Raw genomic sequence first — 21,002 nt, 5'->3', positions numbered from 1 at the left:
ACCGAATGCCAGTTGGGTCACACCTTGCCCTTACGAACTAGGCCGGGGTGTGACATTTTAGTGGTATCATGGCAAAACGGTGCTCTACTCCTGTTTACAGCCTAAACCATAACACAGCAGCATCTAAGACTCATTAACCCGAAGGTGAGCCTACCTAATGTCGAATTAAAAGCTTAAATTAAAAGCTTCAAACTAAAAGAAACTTAATATGTTAAGATACATAAATATTATGTTATATATTTATATCTTGTGAAATATTATGTATTAAAGTTTGATTTTTTATACTTATACAATTATAAATGCATATTATAATGATAAATTGTTATAACATTATGCCTTACATAAGGCATTGTAAATGTATGTCTCTGTTTAACCATATTAGTTACATTGTTGTTAATGCATATCAAACTACTGTTGTAAATGCTAATAGTTTGATTCTTTCCTCAGCTGATCAACCATGGTTGGACAATATCCAAACACTTATCAGCGTGTGAATGCTCAAGGACATACTAATACGGCCTCCACTTCTAATCCCCCTAATGTTGATCAGTCCCAAAGGGAGGATGTTCATGAAAATCCTCTAAATCTCACAGTCCAAGATGTTATTGCTATAGTAGATCATATGATGGATCGGCAACAAGAGCAAATGCAACAGTTTATGACTACTATGGCCACACAGATGCAAGATACTATAAGGTCCATGCAGACCCCTCCTACTGCTCCTACTACCCCTGCTACTCCTACTGTTCCAACTGCACAAAATGCTCCTACAAATGATGCTACTGGCCGCTTAATGGAGAGATTCTTAAAGATCCAACCCCTTACTTTTGCTGGGATCTCTAAGGATTCCCTTCTACCAGATAAGTGGATTAAAGAAATGGAGAAAGCCTTTGAGTTTTTAAGCTGCAATGAAGAACAGAAAATTACCTGTGCAAGATATAAGCTACAGCAAGAAGCAGAAGCTTGGTGGCAGATCACCAAGCCTATTTTGCCTGCTGCCCACCCTGTTCTAACCTAGGAAATCTTCAAGGAAGCCTTCTTTGGCAACTATTTCCCTACTAGCGTGAGAAAGCAGAAGGAAGTTGAACTCATGGAGTTAGTTCAAGGCCCCAGATCAGTGTTAGAATATCAACAGAAGCTCAAAGAACTCTTTTTCTTCGCTCCTCCCCACTTGAACACTGATGAGGCTAAAGCACAAAAGTTTGAAGATGGATTGAGGCCATCCCTTGCCACAGTAATGATTACATATAAGGCTCAAGGTTACTCAGAAGTTGTACAAATAGCTAAGAGGATTGAAGACAAACAGAGAGACACCTATCTGACTAATACAGGGTCTGGCAAGAGATCAGTACCTTTTGCAGACAGAGAATACAGTAAATTTCCTAAGCCAGTTTACTACAACTCAGCCTCTTCTCAACTACAAAAGGGGGCTATAGAGTCATCAGCTCCTAAGCCAGTGTATGCAAATCCCAACATCAAGGCTATAGAAGTTCCGACAAGTGTAGCCAGCCAATAAGCCAAGTGCTACAATTGTGGTCAAACAGGCCACTATTCAAGGACCTGTACCAATCGGAGGCCTCCACTACCCCGTCGACAACAAGGCAACCAGCCTCAAGGTCGAATTTATTCTGTCTCCGCTGGGGAAGCTGAGGCAAGTCAGACTGCAGTTACAGGTATAAATCCTATCTATACTTTTCTTTATGCTCATTGTTTGGTGACATATACATGCATTCATCAAATTTTGTCGAATCGGTACCATTCTTGTTTGTGCATCGCCAACATATACATTGTTTGATACCGGAGCCACGCACTCCTTTGTGTCTCCGTCTTTTGCGAAGAGACTGGGGATTACACCCAAGAGTCTAACCAGTGGTTTGGCAGTTAGCACACCCACAGGATCGACAATAGAATTAGACATGGTGTATGAGCCATGTCCTGTAAGGATTGCTGCCCGAGAAATGATAGCACATCTAATCCAACTTGATATGACTAACTTTGATGTCATATTGGGTATGGATTGGTTGGCAGCATACAAAGCAAATGTGCTTTGTGCGGATAAGAAGATTGTTTTCCAACCCAAGGGGGAACAAGGGTTTATATTTATGGGAGACAAGAAGAAAAAGTCAGTGAAGATAGTTATTTCAGCACTTCAGATGAAGAAATTGCTTAGCAAAGGTTGCAAGGGATACCTTGTCTTAGTGATAGATACAGAGACTACGGTTAGGCCTATGTCGAAAATTCCTATTGTGAGGGAGTTTCCTGATATGTTCCCTGATGATTTGACAAGTCCACCTCCACCAAGGAAGACTGAGTTTATAGTTGATTTGCTTCCTGGAGCAGCACCAGTGTCCAAGGCACATTATAGAATGGCGCCAAGTGAGTTGAAAGAATTGCAAGCTCAACTGCAAGACTTACTAAGAAAGGGGTTTATCAGGCCAAGTGTCTCACCTTGGGGTGCACCGGTATTCTTTGTGAAGAATAAAGATGGGAGTATGCGCATGTGCATAGATTACCGGGAACTGAACAACTTGACAATAAAGAATAGATATCCTTTGCCAAGGATTGATGACATCTTCGATCAGCTACAAGGTGCAAGGGTGTTTTCGAAGATTGATCTCAGATCTAGATACCATCAACTTCGAGTCAGGGAAGGCGATATCAATAAAACAGCCTTCCGAACTCGATATGGGCATTATGAGTTCTTAGTGATGCCCTTTGGCCTTACCAATGCACCGGCAGCTTTTATAGAGCTAATGAATTGGGTTTTCCATTATGTCCTGGATAAATTTGTAATTGTATTCATAGATGACATCTTGGTTTACTCCAAGAACGAAGAAGAACATACAGAACACTTGAGATTTGTAATGCAAAGGCTAAGGGAGAAAGTGAGAAACAGTTGTATGCCAAATTCAGCAAATGTGAGTTTTGGCTACCACAAGTTGGATTTCTGGGCCATATTGTTTCAGTAAAGAGAATTGAAGTAGATCCTGCTAAGATTGAAGCAATTGTGAAATGGGAGACTCCCAAGTCTGTGGCAGAAATAAGGAGTTTCTTGGGATTAGCTGGCTATTACAGAAAGTTCATAGAAAACTTTTCTAAGATAGCAGTGCCAATGATACAGTTGACAAAGAAAGTTGTCAAGTATGAGTGGTTTGAGGCTTGTGAGAAAAGTTTTCAAGAGCTGAAACAGAAGCTAATAACAGCCCCTGTTCTGATTGTTCCAGATGGCACTGAAGGAATGGTTGTGTACACTGATGCTTCCAAAGTAGGACTTGGATGTGTATTGATGCAACATGGGAAAGTTGTTGCATATGCTTCTCGACAACTGAAGGAGTACGAGAAGAATTATCCTACATATGATCTAGAATTGGCTGCAGTGGTCTTTGCTTTGAAGATATGGAGGCATTACCTCTATGGAGAGAAGATAGAGATTTACACAGATCATAAGAGTCTTAAATATTTCTTCACTCAGAAGGAATTGAACATGAGACAGAGAAGATGGCTAGAACTTGTAAAGGACTATGAATGTGAAATCCTCTACCATCCAGGCAAAGCCAATGTAGTGGCTGATGCTCTGAGCAGAAAGTTACCAGACTGGTCAACAGAAATGATACATTTGAACAAGCATCTGTTGAAAGAGTTCAAGGATCTGGACATGACCTTTGTGAAGGGAAATACCACTTAGGGTCTAGCTGCATTAACTGTAGAGCCTTCACTTAGAGCACGGATCATTTCAGCTCAATCTTCTGATGAAGAATTTCAAAGGATAATGGAAGAGATCAAGGAAGGCAGACAGAGAGACTTGGACTTTACCTTAACTCCAAGTGGTGTCCTTATGTTCAGAGGCAGATTATGTGTGCCTGCAGTTGATGACCTAAAAAATTTGGTGTTGAAAGAAGCACACCAATCTTTGGTGTCTATACATCCAGGGAGTACTAAAATGTACAAGGACCTGAAGCAATACTTGTGGTGGTATGGAATGAAGAATGATGTAGCAGCTTTTGTTTCCAAATGTTTAACCTACCAACAAGTTAAGGCTATTAGACATCGACTTGGTGGATTGCTACAGCCATTGTCTATACCGGAATGGAAATGGGAACAGATTACAATGGATTTTGTCACAGGCCTCCCTCGCACTAAGAAGGGTATGGATACTATTTGGGTAGTTGTAGACAGGCTAACAAAAATAGCCCATTTCATTCCAATGAAGATTACTTATTCCATGGATAAGTTGGCGAAGCTGTATGTTGATAACATTGTTCGACTACATGGAGTGCCAGTAGATATTGTGTCAGACAGGGATTCCAGATTTACATCAAGATTTTGGAAGAGTCTGCAGAGTGCAATGGGTACCAAGTTGAACCATAGCTCAGCACATCACCCTAAAACAGATGGCCAATCAGAAAGAACAATTCAGACCTTGGAAGACATGCTTAGGGCATGTGCACTTGAGATGAGTGGCAGTTGGGATGAGCATCTATCCCTAGTTGAGTTTGCTTATAATAATAGCTACCAAGCATCTATTGAAATGACTCCTTTCAAGGCATTGTATGGGAGAACTTGTCGCACCCCATTGTATTGGGATGAAGTTGGTGAGCGACGCATTCTGCGTCCAGAACTAGTTCAATCTACTTGTGAGAAAGTTGATCTTATTAAAGAAAAGATCAGGGCTGCCCAGTCTCGACAAAAAAGCTATGCTGATAAGGGAAGACAGCACATACAGTTTAATGTTGGAGAGAAGGCTTTCCTGAAAATATCTCCAACTAAAGGAGTTGTACGCTTTGGTAAAAGAGGGAAGCTCAACCCAAGGTACATTGGACCTTTCAAGATTCTAGCCAGAGTTGGAGCAGTGGCCTACAAGCTAGCACTACCTCCATCACTTGCAGGTGTGCATGATGTCTTCCATGTCTCTATGTTCAGGCAATATATACCGGATTCTAAGCATCTCTTACCGCAGAAACCTGCTGAGCTAGTTGCTGATATGACATATGATTAGGTATTAGAAGAAATCCTTGATAGGAAAGAACATAATCTAAGGAACTGTACCATCTCATTCGTTAAAGTCAAATGGAGTAATCACTCTCCTGGTGAGGCATCCTGGGAGCGGGAAGACGTGATGCGACAAAGATATCCCTATCTTTTTTACTTACCAGGTACGTCAAATTTCGAGGACGAAATTTATTATAAGGTTGGGGGAGTGTGAAACCCACCTTTAATTTGAGCTTTTTTGAACTTGTGTGACTACAGGTTCTGGGTCTGTGTCTATGCTTGCCTCTATGTTGTGGGCTGCATCAATGGTGGATGCAGAGCAATCCTTTGACACAACTATCTGTCCTTGAGTCTGAAAATCTTGCCGGGTTCCAGCATATCAGTTTCTTAGGCCAGACTTGCTGGGTCGAGCATTTGCAGAACCTCACCATATCCTAGGCTGGTATATAGGTAAGAATCCCAATCTATGTGTATATATATATACACTATTCTTGTTTAATTACTGTACTAGGGGCAGAATAGTAATTTTTACCTAGTGGGACCCACATCCCCAGTGGGGAATCCTATTTTCAACAATTACCCGTACCCAGATTACCCCTGATGTCATAGGACATCATTATATAATTAGAATAAACTAACAGGTACGAAATTCCGTTAAAAATGAGATTTAGGAATTAATTCTAGAAACTGATTTTTACTTTTCAGAACAAACAGCCCTTCACTTAAGCACTATCTATATAAACAAAACCCATTTTTCACTATTCACTAAAACTAAGAAGTCTAAAATCGTTCCAGCCTTAGAGAGGCTTAGAGAAAGAAGGAGAAAAGAGAAGAAGAAGAAGGGAGAAGTGAATCTTAACTTGGGGCTGGTTCTCTCCACCGGAAATTGAAGCTTGGGAGTTCAATTGGTAACCTGGCTGCTTGATTCAAGACTGCAGTCTACTGATTTCAGGTAAGCTATAAGAATCCTTGCTGTTCCCATCTTCTCTTCCTCAAATTTCAGCCTAGACTATGCCCAAATCTGGAATTCTGCCATTAACGCTTATGAGAAAAGCTTTAATAACATAAATTCTGCAATTATAACCTGTCCTATGCCAATATGGTTCAGGTATACCTGAAACACCATTGTTATTTCATTATTAGACTCTAATTCAAACTCTAATACACAAGTAATGAACCCTAAAACAGTAAAATTAGGAATTATTGGACAAAATCTCAATTTGGACCCCTAAATTGACTAATGACCCATCTCTGACCTCTTAATTTGGGTCTATGGTTCAGACCTGAACTTAGGTTGCTAATCCCTGCTGTTCCCATCTCTTTCTTCTCTAATTTCAGTCTAATTTCAGCCTAATCTTAGCCTAAACACATTTCTGCCATTAAAGCTTAGGAACCAAGCTTTATTAACCAAATTTATGCTCAATTAAATTCTGTTTTGAACCAAATAATGGTTCAGATGTGGCTGTGACCTGTAATCCCCATCTTAGGAACCCAATTCTTGGCTGAATTGCCTAATTCATTAATCCTAAATGTGTAATTGGAATTAATTAACAAAAATCCCCAAATTGGAACCAAAAGTCTGAAATTGATTCCCTAATTGGTTGACCCACCTTAAATTAGACTCAAAACTGTGAAATTGATTCACTAAATGGACATGACCCACCTTAAAATGGGTCTAAAACCTGAAATTGGCTGCTAATTTCTTGCTGTCCATCAAATTGCAGCTGAACCCAATTAAATTAAGGAACCCTAAGTTAGAAATTTGGGGTTAATCTCTTTAAACCCTCAAATTAATTGCAATTTTTATAATTAAATCACAATCCCAGGTTGACCCACCTTAGAACAGTGTGAAAATTGAAATTGGGCCCTGCATGTGAAGATCCGTGCAATTGGAACAAAACCCCAATTCTGCCCTCTGAATCCGGTCCAATATTTTTGGACAGAAATGCCCCTGGACCCTTGGTTAGACCTTAGACTGCCTTCTGACCCTAACACTTGATCTTTTCTAATGTTTTAGGACTGTGTTTGGTCTGTTCTTGCTTGTCTTTGCCTGATTTCTGGAGCTATACCACCCTAGGCTAGTCTATCGCATCAGGTAAGGAGATTTTGACTTTATTTCAGTATGTTTGTTGTATTAATTTCTATTTGTTAATATTGCCATGTCATACATCATAATAATATTTTGATCATATAGTTTTATAGCTTTTTCCTTCTTTGCATTAGATGATGCATGTTATTAGGACACATTACATGATGCATATGCATGAAATTACTTATGTTCTTGAATTGATGTTGTTATTACTATTACTGGACAGAATTACCTTACTATCTTATATTGATTCATATGCCATCATGCTAGTATGCATATGGTTAGGATTATCATTAACCCAAATGCTAGGACCCTTGCCAACAGAGGTAAGGTGTTGGATAACCCGTGACAAGTCTGAAGTGTTAATACCGGAATGTCATTCACCGTCCCCAGGTCTGATGAGTACATACCGGAATGGGAACAACAAGAGGGGTTATCACCGGGGTTCGTCGGGTCCGATGTGTATATCCCGGAACTGGCGGGTCCCCACCGTAGTAGAGTGGTATTCTTGGGAAGACCAATGAGTTCATTTCGTGACTAGGAATATCATACCTACTACAGTAGCATTTATACCTCATGAGACCTAGACATTGATGTTAGTAGCATTCTTAGATGTAAGTCATGCATCATGGACTACGTGCTTGTGTTTGCATGTTTCCCTTGCTGGGCTCGGTGGAGCTCACCCCTGTGGTATCTCTTCTTTATCAGATAGTGCTGCTGGGTTTGAGAAACCAGATGATGTTGATATTACTACTTTTGACTTCCACACCGAGGGAGACCGTGCGGTGCAGAAGTTTGAAGTTCATGAATCCTTCTGTGGATGCGATGCATGCGCGTTCACTTGATCTGGCCTGATGGAATAGGCTAATCTTTTGTGTTTATAAACTTTTTGTTAAATATAATATGTAGTTACTATTCTACGTTTGTACTTGTGGTGCCTCTTGAGAACTATACATTGTATCACAAGTTTCACTTAATATTAATACTCAGTTATCATCTAATTCCTTTATTATTATTGTTATTATTACTGTTTATTCTCTTCCACTTGAATGATTTACTGTGTTTATGAACGGTGATACGGAGTACTGCACTAATTGATCCTGGGGGATCGATCGAATGCCAGTTGGCATTCGGTCACTAACCGGGCCAGGGTGTGACAGTCTCGGCGAGATTTCGGATCTCGGGTCAAGATCTCGGGTTGACCCATGGAAATGACCCATCAACTATGTATTTACTTACCTAACTCGACAGAACTCTTATATGCTTGCTGTGGAGCACTATATGCAACATTACAGCAACACTATGTCATGGGAAGACTATGTGGCACTAGCGGGGACTGAATACTTGATTTAAAGTCATTTTATGTGATGATAGTTGTAACACTGTTAAACAGTTTGCTGTATCACTTTAACATTTCTAATTCTTATTTAAGTTGTTTAGCTATTCATTGAATGATTTGCTTGCTTTCTATTACTAAATTATGTGTAAAGTAGGGTATTTTAGTACGTCATCGCCTACCAACCTATGGTCCGAATTGAAACTCATATTTGGACTTTGTTTTTGCAAAATATGATAGTGCCATTGTGTTTAAATGGCCTAAAATAGGCTGAATACCAAGTTTCAGACCCAAACTAGGTCTAAAACCCACAAAGTTGAGGCATTGAGTCGGAAAAAAAAAATGCACCAACTTAGCGAGATCTCGACTCGACTCGGTTTTTCCAAGGGCCGAGTTGGTATCGAGGCCCGAGTTTTAGTGCCTTGGTTTGGGAACGAGTCTTATATCTAGTGTTTCCATTATGTATTTTCTATTTCTTACCTTTCTTATCTTTTTCCTCCCTAGGGAGGTGTATGTAATATTCTCAAAGTCTATTAATGAAGTAATATAGGTATGGAGAGTTCTCACTCACACACAACACATTCCACCGAAATACACTCTTCTCTTCTCTCTTGTCTTCTTCTTCTTCTTCCTCTTCCTTCTCCATCATCTCCTTCCTTTCTTACTTGCTTCCCTAACCTAAAATCCAACTAGTTGCTCCACGGTTATCACTTCTAGAATCGATTGCTGTTGCTATTATTGGTCTTCTGAAAAATTTTCTGAATTGACTACTGCTGCCCTTGTTGGTTTTTTGAAGATTTTTCTCTTATTATGGCCGATACAAAGAATTCCACAGATAATATCAATGTTCAGATTACATCTATTAAACTCAAGGGGAGTTCTAATTATCTACAGTGGGCCCAAGCTGTCGGTGTCTAAATTATGGCTAAGGACAAACTTAGCTATATTATTTCTGATCCTCCGGCTTCATATTCTAAGGACTACAGTACACGGGTGAAGGACAATACAATTATTCTGATTTGGTTGTGGAATAGCATGGAACCCGATATTGCTGCCAATGTCATGTTTCACACGACTGCTAAGGGAGTGTGGGATGACTTGAAGGAGACATATTTTCAGGAGAAGAGTATGACCCATAGTTATGAACTTTATGAGAAGTTATTCCAGTTCCAATAGTCTGATAAATCTCTTCAGAAGTACTACAGTGCTTTTAAGGGGATCGTTGAAGAACTGAATGTGTTTCAGCCCCTTACCACTGCTATTGAAAAATTGAAGACCCAACGGAATGAATTTTTTGTTTCAAAATTTCTAGCTGAATTGAATCCTAATCTGAAGGCTATGAAGGGTCACTTGCTTGCTGGTGATTTGGTTCCCACTCTCAATGATACTTATTCTAGGCTGCAGCGTATTGTCTCTCCTAGTTCCAAACCAGATACCACCCCTAAGGAAAACTCAGCATTCACTACTAGTAAAGGCTGTGGCAAAGGCTGTGGTTCAAGGGGAGGACGTGGTACTGGTGGCTGTGGCTTTGATGGGCAGCATATTGACAAAGCTGCCCGGCAGTGTTCTTATTGTGGGAAATCCAATTACACTGTTGATACATGCTGGTCCAAGCATGGGAAACCAAAATGGGTTCAACACTTGGCCAATTATGCAGCTCCTGAAGAAGGTACAGACATAGGTTCATCCAGTGATACTAAATCAGGTTCAGCCATGGCAGAATCCTCCACCGCTCTCTGTGATGAGGTTCATCAGCTGATGTGCCGCATAAAGAGTCATGAGTCATCCACTTCCACTACTGGGGCATCTACTTCCGCTGCCACATTGGCTCATACATGTACACCTGCGTGCTTTCTTTCCACCACTTCCACTCCCTGGATTATTTATTCAGAGGCTTCTGCTCACATGACTGGTAAGTCATCTATTTTTAATTCTATTTCATCTAACTCTCATACTCCACCCGTTATCCTTGCCAATGGCTCTTCTACACCAGTTACTGGGCATGGTACTGTTTGCATTAACTCTAACCTTTCCCATTCTTCCGTATTACATGTACCTCAATTTCCCTTAATCCGTCTTTCAGTTAGTCAACTCACCAAAAATCTGAATTGCTCAGTAACATTTTTTTCTTCTCATTGTCTTTTTCAGGATCTACACACGAGGAAAACGACTGGTGGAGGGCGTGAGAAGGATGGTCTATATTATCTCTATGATGCTGCCCCATGTGCTTCGGCTGCTGCAATTACTGTTAGTGGAGAGTCCTCATTCCAATGGCATTGTCGGTTAAGAGATCTGTCCTTGCCTAGGTTAAAATTTTTATTTCCACAATTTAAGTCGTTAGATAGGTTAGAGTGTGAGGACTGCGACTTGGGAAAGCATCATCTTGCTTCTTATCCATCTCGTACTGTGCTCCGTAGACCGTCTTTTTTTCTTTGGTTCATTCAGATATATGGGGTCCTTGTCGTGTAAGTAATAGACATGGTTTTTGGTATTTTGTCACATTTGTGGACGACCACTCTCAGCTTACCTGGTTATATCTTTTAAAGGATAGTTCTGAATTTTTACATGTAATTCAAAATTTTTGCAATGAAATAAAAACCCAGTTTAAAGCTTCCATTCAAGTTTTTCATTCTGATAATGCCTTAGAATTTGTTCAAAATGGAATTTCCTCTTTTTGTGTAATGCAATGATTCACCAAACCAGTTGTTCCTATACTCCTCAACAAAATGGGGTAGCGCAACAGAAAAATAAACACTTACTTGAGGTCGCCCGTGCTATTATGCTTCACATGCAAGTGCCTAAACATTTTTTGTGTGATGCAGTTCTTACTGCTTGTTACTTAATTAACCAAATGCCTTCTTCTGTGCTTGCCGATAAGTCTCCCTTTTCGGTGTTATTTCCTGACTTACCTATTTTTAACTTACCACCTCGCTTTGATGTGAGGTGGTAAGCTAGGCTCTCTTCTGCTCGTCCATCTTTTTGTATTGACAACCCAAGGAACGGGCTTATTGTTGTCTCCTGGGGCCTCCCCTGTTTGAGGTTTTGGTTCTTCTGTTGTTTTCTCTCTCTTTCCAAGCCTACCCTGTTTGAGGTTCTGGTTTTTCTGTTCTTTTCTCTTTGCCCCTAAGGGGGCTGCTGTAGTTCTCTCTCTTTGGTAATGAATTTTTTATTCACCCAAAAAAAAACTTACCACCTCGGGTTTTTGGATGCCTGCTTTGTTCATAATCTCCATCAACCGGGTGATAGGTTAGACCCTAGGTCTACTAAGTGTGTTTTTCTAGGTTACTCCCGTACTCAGAAAGGGTACCCGTGTTATGAACCCATTACTAGGAGACAATTTGTCAGTGCTGATGTCACCTTCTTTGAAGGTACCTCCTACTTTTCTGATCAGCCCACCTTGTTGGGCGATCATCTGAATGTGTCTAACCCTCTTCCCATTCCTATGGTTATCCCTCTATCTACTCCTCTGCAGGTATATCGACGTAAGAGGCATATTGGGCAGCTCCTTACAGATACTACTGATCCATCCCCATCTTATCCTATACCGTCCTCAACCTCTAGTGCGGATCCTAACTTACTTGCTCTTCCTGACTTACCAGCTGAACCAGATGACTTACCAATTGCCGCTCGTAAAGGTAAACGATCGTGCACCCAAAAATATTTAGTTGCATAGCCCATTGATAAATTTGTATCACTCTCCCATCTTCCTTCTTGTTACCATAGTTTTTCTCACTCTCTGTCCACTTATACCATTCCTCACACCCACATTGAGGCTCTTGCTATTCCTGCTTGGAAGAAAGCCACAGATGTGGAAATGGATGCCTTATTGACTCGTCATATATGGGAGTTGGTGGAGTTAACTCTTGGCAAAGACCTGGTAAAGTGTAGGTGGGTGTATACTATTAAGTATCACTGTGATGGCTCTGTTGAGCGGCTTAAAGCCTGTCTGGTGACTAAGGGATACACCCAGACTTATGGTGTTGACTACTTTGAGACTTTCTCTCCTGTGACGAGTCTAAATTCCGTTCGCCTTCTTATTTCTATGGATGTAAACTTTGATTAGCCGTTGTTTCAGCTGGAGATTAAAAATGCCTTCCTCTATGGTGACTTACTCGAAGAGGTCTATATGGAGCAACCTCCAGGGTATGTTGCTCAGGGGGAGAATGATGGACGCGCGTGCAGGTTGCACAAGGCTATTTATGGGCCGAAACAGTCCCCTTGGGCATGGTTCGAGAAGTTCAGTGCTATTGTGATTGGCTATGGATTTTCTCAATGTTTTTCAGACCATTCAGTGTTTGTTCACCGCCAAGGAGAGAAATTGGTTGTTCTTATTGTCTATGTAGATGGCATCATCGTCTCAGGATATTATGAAAGTGGCATTAAGGAGGTAAAGGATTATTTACAGCAGCATTTTCAGACCAAAGACTTGGGCCAGCTTCATTACTTTCTTGGGATTGAGGTTATTAGAAGCAGAAAGGGGATCAACCTATCTCAAAGAAAGTATGTTCTAGATTTCTTGACTGATACTAGTATGCTTGCTGCCAAACCAGTGGACATTCCTATGGATCCTAAAAAAAAATTTGGGATTAATGATGGGGAACCTCTTAAAGAGGTTCACTCCTTTAGAAGCTTGGTTGGGAAGTTAATATACTTGCCTGTCACTAGGCCAGACATATCATTTGCTGTTGGGGTTCTCAGTCGGTTCTAGATAACAAATAACTTTTGTAGCTGAAGATGAATGTGATAGATGCTGTCCAGAATGGCAGATGTGGATCTCCAATAGAGGAAGACTTAATCTCCAATGCTGAGAAGACTTGATCTCCAAAAAAAGGTGAAGACTCCAAATCGCAGGTAGTTGGGCAGCAGCTATCGATCCAGATTTTGTTTCTGAATCATTGATTGATTGATTGAGGTGAAGAAGAGGGAAGCAACTAGATCAATTGATCACCACATTAGTGCTACCTGTTAAGAATGATAAGAACCAAGAAGAAGACCGAGAAAAGAAGAGAAGAAAGAGAAACGATGGGGAAGGGGACGGCTGTTCTGTAACCTAGATCAGATTTATGGCTCTAATACCATGTTAGCAGAACAGATCTAATGCTGTAATGCTTAAGTGATCAATGTGACCAGCCCAAGAACTTTATTTATAATAAAATCTCAGAGGAAAAATTACCTATCTTCCCCCTCACTAACCGACTCTACTAGTTAGAGTTGGTGGAGGGATAAAAACCCAAATATCCCCCCCCCACGGTATATTACATACAATTTAACAATATCCTTGTACCTCTCTTTATTAATTAATTCAATATACTGCTCACGGCTGTGAGCTCTTCTTCTCTTCTCTTCTATGGTTTTCGCAGGTAACAAAACAGATACAACAAGAATCACCTTGTGCATTTTCAGTTGCAAAATAATGTGGACTCAAAAGTGACATACTATAGTCATCATCAATGTATCACTAAACAAATTTTGAATTTTCAATGAGGAGACTTACTATATGCTCCATCTTGTCCATGAAACCACTGCCTAGAGAAGACAAAATCCCTTTTGGATTGCCACCTAGCAAGACCACAGCATCTAAGGATTACAAATAGAAGTAATGGGCAGTGACTTGAAAAAAAAAAGGGAAAAGAAAAACCATGTATGCTCCTTACTATATTAAGTAGAGTAAAACTCATCAACTCAAGTTCCATTAATTACACATTATAGCAGCCTTGTAATGAAATATACCAACTGAAGTTGGAATTCAAATTTAGGGAAAGAGGGAGAAGAAGCATCCTCACAAGAAGGAATCATAGCCCAAACAAAAATCTCACGTTGTGCAGTGTGTGAAAAGGCTAAACAAAAAGCATAAGCACCAGTGGAGATACCCAAGCAGAAGTCCAAAGCAATAGTGAACTAAGTCTGGAGAGTTAAAGGTGAATCCAAGGCAGACATCAGTTCATAGTTTTGCAGGCAGACTTAGGAAAGCAAGTACATAGTAGGCAACAAAAAAGTCTATAATGTGTTTGTTTAGACAGAGAGATGAGGAAAGCACTGATTAGAAAAGAAAAGTTGGACAGAAGCATACTCCAATGGTAAAGAAAATAGCATTAAAGTCCTCTTGGAGAGAGAAGAGGAAACTGAGAGTGAGAACACCTCCCAAGCACTAATGTGTGCTCCAGTGCACAGGGGAGCACATTCAAATTCTACATCTGTGCCCCCCAGGTGGACTATAGGTAAGAGCAGTTAGAGTCCATGTGAAAGATGCTTGGAGTCATCATCAGATGAGGAGATTTGAATGTCATGCACAGGGGAGATTTGTGATATGAGTAGATTTGCAGTGATGAGATGTGTGTGGTGTGATGGAGTCAGCTAGAGTTTGAGAAGAGGTGAAGCTTTGCTCTCATAAGGACTGATGAGAAGTACTGTGCCACAATCCGGTACAATCATCAGAATGTGACCCTGTTATGTAAAGGAGAGATATCATACTCAGGGGGAGTCTGATACTTTTGACATTGTTGTTATGCACGAAGGGAAGTATTTTGAAGAAAAGAAGCTCAGGACAGGCAGTGTGGACAGCAACCTCTACATCAAGCTTCAGTACAGTAGCAATATCATGGTGGTAGTGTATGTAGATGATGTCATATTTGGAGCTGTTTGAGATTTTGCAGAGGATAAAGATGAGTATGAGATGTCCATGATAGAGTGCACTTTCATATGTTCTTGGTGTGCAGAGTGTTAGTTGAAAGATGATAATTTCATTTCTCAGATCAGATATATGTTGGAGATGTTAAAAAAGGTTCACCATGAAAGGCTGGAAGTCTGTGAGCACCTCTATGATGTCTGGATGCAAGGGGAGAATTGTATTGAGTGAAGGCAGAGAAATCTCAGCAGTCAAGAGAAAGAATGAGCTGCGGTGGAGCACTTTATTATTATTGTCAAGGAGGAGAAATGAATGAGCAATGAGTGTGCCAACAACAATTTCAAAGGGGGAGAATGTTGAGAACAGGATGCATTGTGCTAGAGTTTTTATTGTTGTCAACACATGCAGTCAAGAGCCGAAATGCATAAGTTTGACTGAGCAAGTACTGCAATGAGTTGGTCAATCATGCAAGAGCATTGAGATGTTTACAAATGTGAGGTGAGCAGCTTGATGAAGGTGAGTTGGCCAGCTGGAAAACTTCTAGACTCAAGGAAAGACTATTGTGGAAGAGCAGAGCAGAAATTGTATGGGATGAGTCATGACAAAGTTGAGCTTAGTCGACAGACAAGGCATGTGAATGATGCATATGTTCAGCTAGGCTGGAAGACCAGGGGAGCTATGGAGATGTTGCATTCATCATGGGCACCATGTACAGTTGTTAGTATCAGGGAGATGGCTCAGTTGGCATAGCTGGAGAGTTAGCCAGCAATTGGAAGTTGTGCAAGACCTTGAGTGCATGAAGTGATGTTGCCGTAGGTGAAGGATGGTATGTTGTGAAGGAGAGGCCAGTGTGTAGAAGAACACAAGTTGCAGGGGAAATGTGAAAAGCTGAAGACTGCAAGTTTTGTGTTGTGTCAGTAACTTCACGGGTGTTTTGAGTTGTCTTTCATTCAGAATTTGTGGCAGATCAAAACATGAGATATGTAGACCTCTGAATGAGCTTTACCATTCAAGAATCAAATCAATCCGATGTCGGAGTTGGAAGTTATGACTTGATCATCAGACATGGCGTGTGTGCTTCAGGAAGCTATTTCTTTACTTGCATCAGATTCAAGCTTATTTTTGGAACCCGTGCACTGAACCAGATTTGAAGGTGTAAACATGAAAGTTGTAACCCTTTGAGTCGGCTTTCATGTGGAAAAAAAAAATCAATTCAATCATTGCTCTGAAGAAAGAGTTATGGCTGTTTTTGTAGAAGTGCACAACTGTGAACTGCCCAGTTTCGACAACGAGCACACAAGATTCAACATTTAAAGTAGAATCTTTGACAGCATCTGAGAAATTTTGTCAGCTAACATACTGTCAAATCGATTTTAGGCACTTGGAAGTGGTAATGGACGATCTTAGGGTGATTGGAATGTGTTCAGGGATGTCATGAGCTGGTATGATGAGGTGGACAGAGCCTGGAATGAAGACAGGGTAAAGTAGCCTGGACAGTTGAAGTAGCACAGTTGTTCAGTAGACTGTTTTTGCATGTCCAGCGACTTCAAACTTTGTTTTGGACCCCTTCCAATAACTCTGGGTTGAAGCTCAAAACTACTAGACTGTAGCCTTATGATTAAGCTTTACAATGCCTCAAGAATTGGGTCAATTCGAGTTCGGACAAGGAAGCTATGATCTTGAATGCAGATGTTACGCATGGTGCTCTGAATTCTGTTTCTACACATGCAGTGACTTCATGTGATTTTTGAGCTACCCTACTTGTAGAATCTGTAGAAGATTAAAACATGAAAGTTGTTGAGCTTTGATTCCTCTTTCCAATGACATTGGAATAAGGTCAATCCGACATTGGGAGAAGGATTTATAGCCTTTTTCCCGGCAGTACGCAGAAGGAGGTCGAACCACATGCTGTCTGACTGGGGGCGGGATCTAAATTTGGTTTGGTTCCCTTTTTAGGCAGGTTTGAAGCTGTAACCTATTCTTGATGGGAAAAGAAGTGGAGAGAAGATAGAGAGGAAGAGGGAGCTTCCATGTGTGAATCCTTTGCTACCTACCACTCTTGAGTGCTAAATGATCTATTGAAGGCAAGAAGATTGGTGGTTGAAGAAATTATTGAAGACCTAACAAAGGTTTGAGAAGATTGAGAAGAAAAGAAGGAAGAGGAAGAAAACTGAGGAGTGATCAGTGATTGGAGACATCCAGCAGACAACATCTCCGGAGGTTACCCAGTTGTGTAGGTAACCCTTTTAGCAAATCCCCTTTGTATATTTGATTGTAGGCTAGGTGTTTGTGATATTGCTCAAGTCAATACTTGTAGCCTATTGGGTGGGATTTGTATATGTCGTGAGCTTTTAATTGGGCATTTCATATAAGCCGATCATTTTGTATTCTTGAGCTATCAAATGGGTGCTTGATAGTTGGGGGTTGGTGCTCCCATGTAGTGGGTGCTACACAAAGCAAGCAGTTGGTGCTCGTGTGTGGTGGGTGACACGAACTTGTATTGTGCATCATTATACAAAGGCAAAATTAGGCCATTTGCACTGTGGATGTAGGCACATTGTACAACCACATATATCTACATCTTGTGGTCTGTGCTTGTGTATTTGCATTGTTATATTATCTGCTGTAAGATGGATTGAGGATGTGATATGTGTTGTGTGGCTGGTAATAGCCGCATATGTATTTGTGTGTTTTTGCTGCAAGGTGGTGTGTGGTTTGTAAATGTGGTATGGGTTATGTGGTTGTGAAATTCCAGTGGAAGTCATCACCTGAAGAGTAGTGAGGTTTGAGGGATTTGTTTTTGGAGATCACTAATTCACCCACCCCCACTCTCAGTGATCATCTCAGTCCAACACAATGCTCTGATAACTTTCCTTTCTTTTCTTCTTTTTCTTTCTTTGATAACAAAAATGAAGAAGAGAGAATTGGGCCATCCTTTCTTTTTTCCTTTTGATATAAAGTCTTATGTCAAGGGTTATGCGGAGACGAGAAAAAAAGAAGAAGAGAGAATTTGATAAAATAAAAAAGATTGAAGCACATTCCTTTCCATATACCATCCAATGGAAACAATTATGCATTGAGAAATACAATAATTTCCCAATAATTGCGATACAAGCTTTTACACTAAAATTTTGTCAACTAGCTTAGCAATGAATGAATTGAAATTTCAAAAAATAGATTCTTATGTAGAGGACAGTTAAGTGTACATTTTTCCCATAGAACACATCATGAGAAACAACTTACCGAGTCAGGTGGTTAGGGTCATATGTACCATAGGCAACATCATAGTGCCCATTTACAGAATCTACTTGTTCTAAGTCACTAGTAAACATATCCCACCTGCATAAACCATTCTTAGAAAGAATTGAATGTGTAAACTATATTTCCAGGGGAGAGGGAGTAAAAAGTCTATCAACTTACTCATTTCTCCGGTTTCGGTCAAAACTTAGGAATACTTCGAAGACCGTATCAGCACTTGCATCAACAACACCAACAGCCTTCACAAGGACACCTTTACCGCTCTATGTAGAACAGGAATCATTATGGACAACAAAAATATATTAGATTCTAAATTAAAGTAAACATAACTGTCCATGCCTAAAGAAAAACATATTGTCCAAACTTCTTGAACTTGTAACCAACAAATACATATATTTATAGCTTTGGAAATAAACTGAGGATGACACCCTTTAACACATGCATTAAAAGGTTTTGATAGATTGAGGTTCAGTAAGCATACTTAGATGCCATAAAAAATACATCAGCAGCCCATCCCAAAAAAGGGAAAAAGGGGAAAAGGAAAGAACACCAATCTAGTAATTAGTTTTCCCTTTTTGTCTAGAGCATAGTTCAAAAACTCGCCAATGCCGAGATCTCGAGAAACTCGAGCTGGTCGAGACGAGATAGCATGCAAAATAGAAAAATGCAATGTTTCGAAAAACTCGACCGAGATTTCGAATATTTCGAGAAATCTCGGTGAAATCACGAATATTTCGAGAATCTCGACCTCCTCAGTACTCGTAGAGTCATAGTATTGTATTGGTGGGACTTGAGACTATGTAATATGCATTGTGAATTATGTATTATTTATTGTACTTGAGTTGGGTGTCTAAGTAATATGCATTGTGAACACTTCATTGTATCTTGTGGTTTGTAGTAGAAACTTCAAGTCTTTAACTATTTCTTAAATAATTATTCAATATTATGTGTCTTCATCCATTATTGCATAATTTACTTGTTTTACCTGCCAATTATGTCTCATATCATTCAAACTAGGGCTGCAACAAGGTCGGGTTGGGCCGGGCTTTTTAAAACCCTAGCCCAACCCTGAGTCCCCTTAGCTGGGCCCAGGCCACCCTGACTCAGGGCCTAAATACCTTGACCCTAACCCTGACCCTGACGGGCCAAGCCCAGCCCAAGGCCGCCCTGATTGGCCCTGATTGGGTCTGGCTTGGCCTAATGGCCCTGCAATAATTAAATTAAAATAACAAGTCTAGAGAAGATGTGAGAGAGGAGGTTTGAACCCAAGACCTTTTGGCAGCAAATGGTTTTTTCACAACACAAACTGCCAAATGCGCTAAGCACTTGTTTATATTAGTAATAGCTTCTATTTTTAAATAAATAAAGAAATATCTTCAGTGCCAAAATCAGGGTCGGGCTGAGCCCGAGGTCTCAACCCTGACCCGACCCTACCCTGACTCAGGGCCAGGAATTTCTGGCCCTAACCCGCCCTCAGGGCCAGAAATCTTAGCCCAGGCCTTGTTCGGGCTCAGGGCGGGTTCGGGCCGACAAGGCCAAACTTGCAGCCCTAATTCAAACAATGTGTAGAATAGGCAATATTACATTAAGGGTTCGGCCTTTATTGCCAACCAAGGGTGCAAATCCACAACACCAAAGTGAGTGTTTTTTTTTTTTCAATTTGAAGCTTTAAATATGTTTATTAAGACTGAAACATGCTTCCTTTAAGTTTCAGAGCCAATTGTGGCCATTTGCCCACCGAAACACAATTCCGAAACAAAAAAAAAAAAAAGAAAAAAAATGCACTGCCTCGCCAAGATTTCAAAAAACTCGACCTGATCGAGATGGCTGTTCGAGACGAGTTTTTGAACCATGGTTTATAGGCAATGAAAGATTATAGTAAGGAAAAAGGAGAAAGGAAGAAATAATGAACAGGGAAACGTAGACAAGCTCCTACAGTCCTACCCAACTATCTGGACAAAATTTTCTAGATTACCCATCCATATTCACAATTTTCCAGTTCCAAAAAAAACACGACTATACAGAATAACAAAGATTTCCAGTAAAGTTAAATTTTTTTCTATAATTTGTATAAATAACGTACATTGTATGAACAGTATTCCAGTAAGGTTATTTTTTTCTAATAATTTGTATAAACAACATACATTGTATGAACAACACATATTTTAATATGTACTTATGTAGCATATGAAGTGAGAAATGCATGCCTCAAGACCAATATACACCCTATACTCTGAGATAAACAAGGTATTCAAAATTGTAGTGGTATTTCTGGTCTATTATTTCTTTGTAGACTCAACTAGCGACATAAGTTGTCAGAAAAGGTAAGATTCTACAGCTATTGTTTCCATAAGATGATTGTCAATAGCATGATGGAGAGTAGGAAGAATATTTTGAGTTAACATGCATAAATGACACAAATGAAGGACAAAAAAACCAATAACATATCATAGAAATCATCTGAGTAACAGCTGCTTATCTCATAAGCTCGAGTTGTTAAGGGCCACAATATCAACACACAACACCCCCCCCCCCAAATATATGCAGGCCCACACACGCGGCTTTGCATGTGACACCATCACCCTATCAAGCTGGATCATATATATCCTAGGCTCCAGCTTGGAACAACAAGGACAGATATAACCAGCAGAACCAAAGGAAAAAATCCATCCAGTTGCAACACCAACATAAGCACACCAATCACC

General features: G+C 40.3%; 1 protein-coding gene across 2 annotated transcripts in view; it reads right to left on the bottom strand.

The window, feature by feature from the left end:
• LOC122669287 (protein ENHANCED DISEASE RESISTANCE 2-like) overlaps positions 1 to 21,002 on the bottom strand; it is a 159,283-nt gene that overhangs the window by 88,840 nt on the left and 49,441 nt on the right. For both annotated transcript variants that reach the window (XM_043866030.1, XM_043866031.1), the window contains exons 9-11: positions 18,460 to 18,560; positions 18,283 to 18,378; positions 13,909 to 13,973 (exon numbers count right to left, since the gene is read on the bottom strand). In XM_043866030.1, the coding sequence (XP_043721965.1) occupies positions 13,909 to 13,973; positions 18,283 to 18,378; positions 18,460 to 18,560 (262 nt within the window). The remainder of the gene's footprint in view (positions 1 to 13,908; positions 13,974 to 18,282; positions 18,379 to 18,459; positions 18,561 to 21,002) is intronic.

This window comes from Telopea speciosissima, chromosome 7 (assembly GCF_018873765.1).
Source record: "Telopea speciosissima isolate NSW1024214 ecotype Mountain lineage chromosome 7, Tspe_v1, whole genome shotgun sequence".
Taxonomy (NCBI): domain Eukaryota; kingdom Viridiplantae; phylum Streptophyta; class Magnoliopsida; order Proteales; family Proteaceae; genus Telopea; species Telopea speciosissima.
The sequence above is the reverse complement of the archived record's forward strand: the minus strand, read 5'-3'. Positions and strand labels throughout refer to the sequence as shown.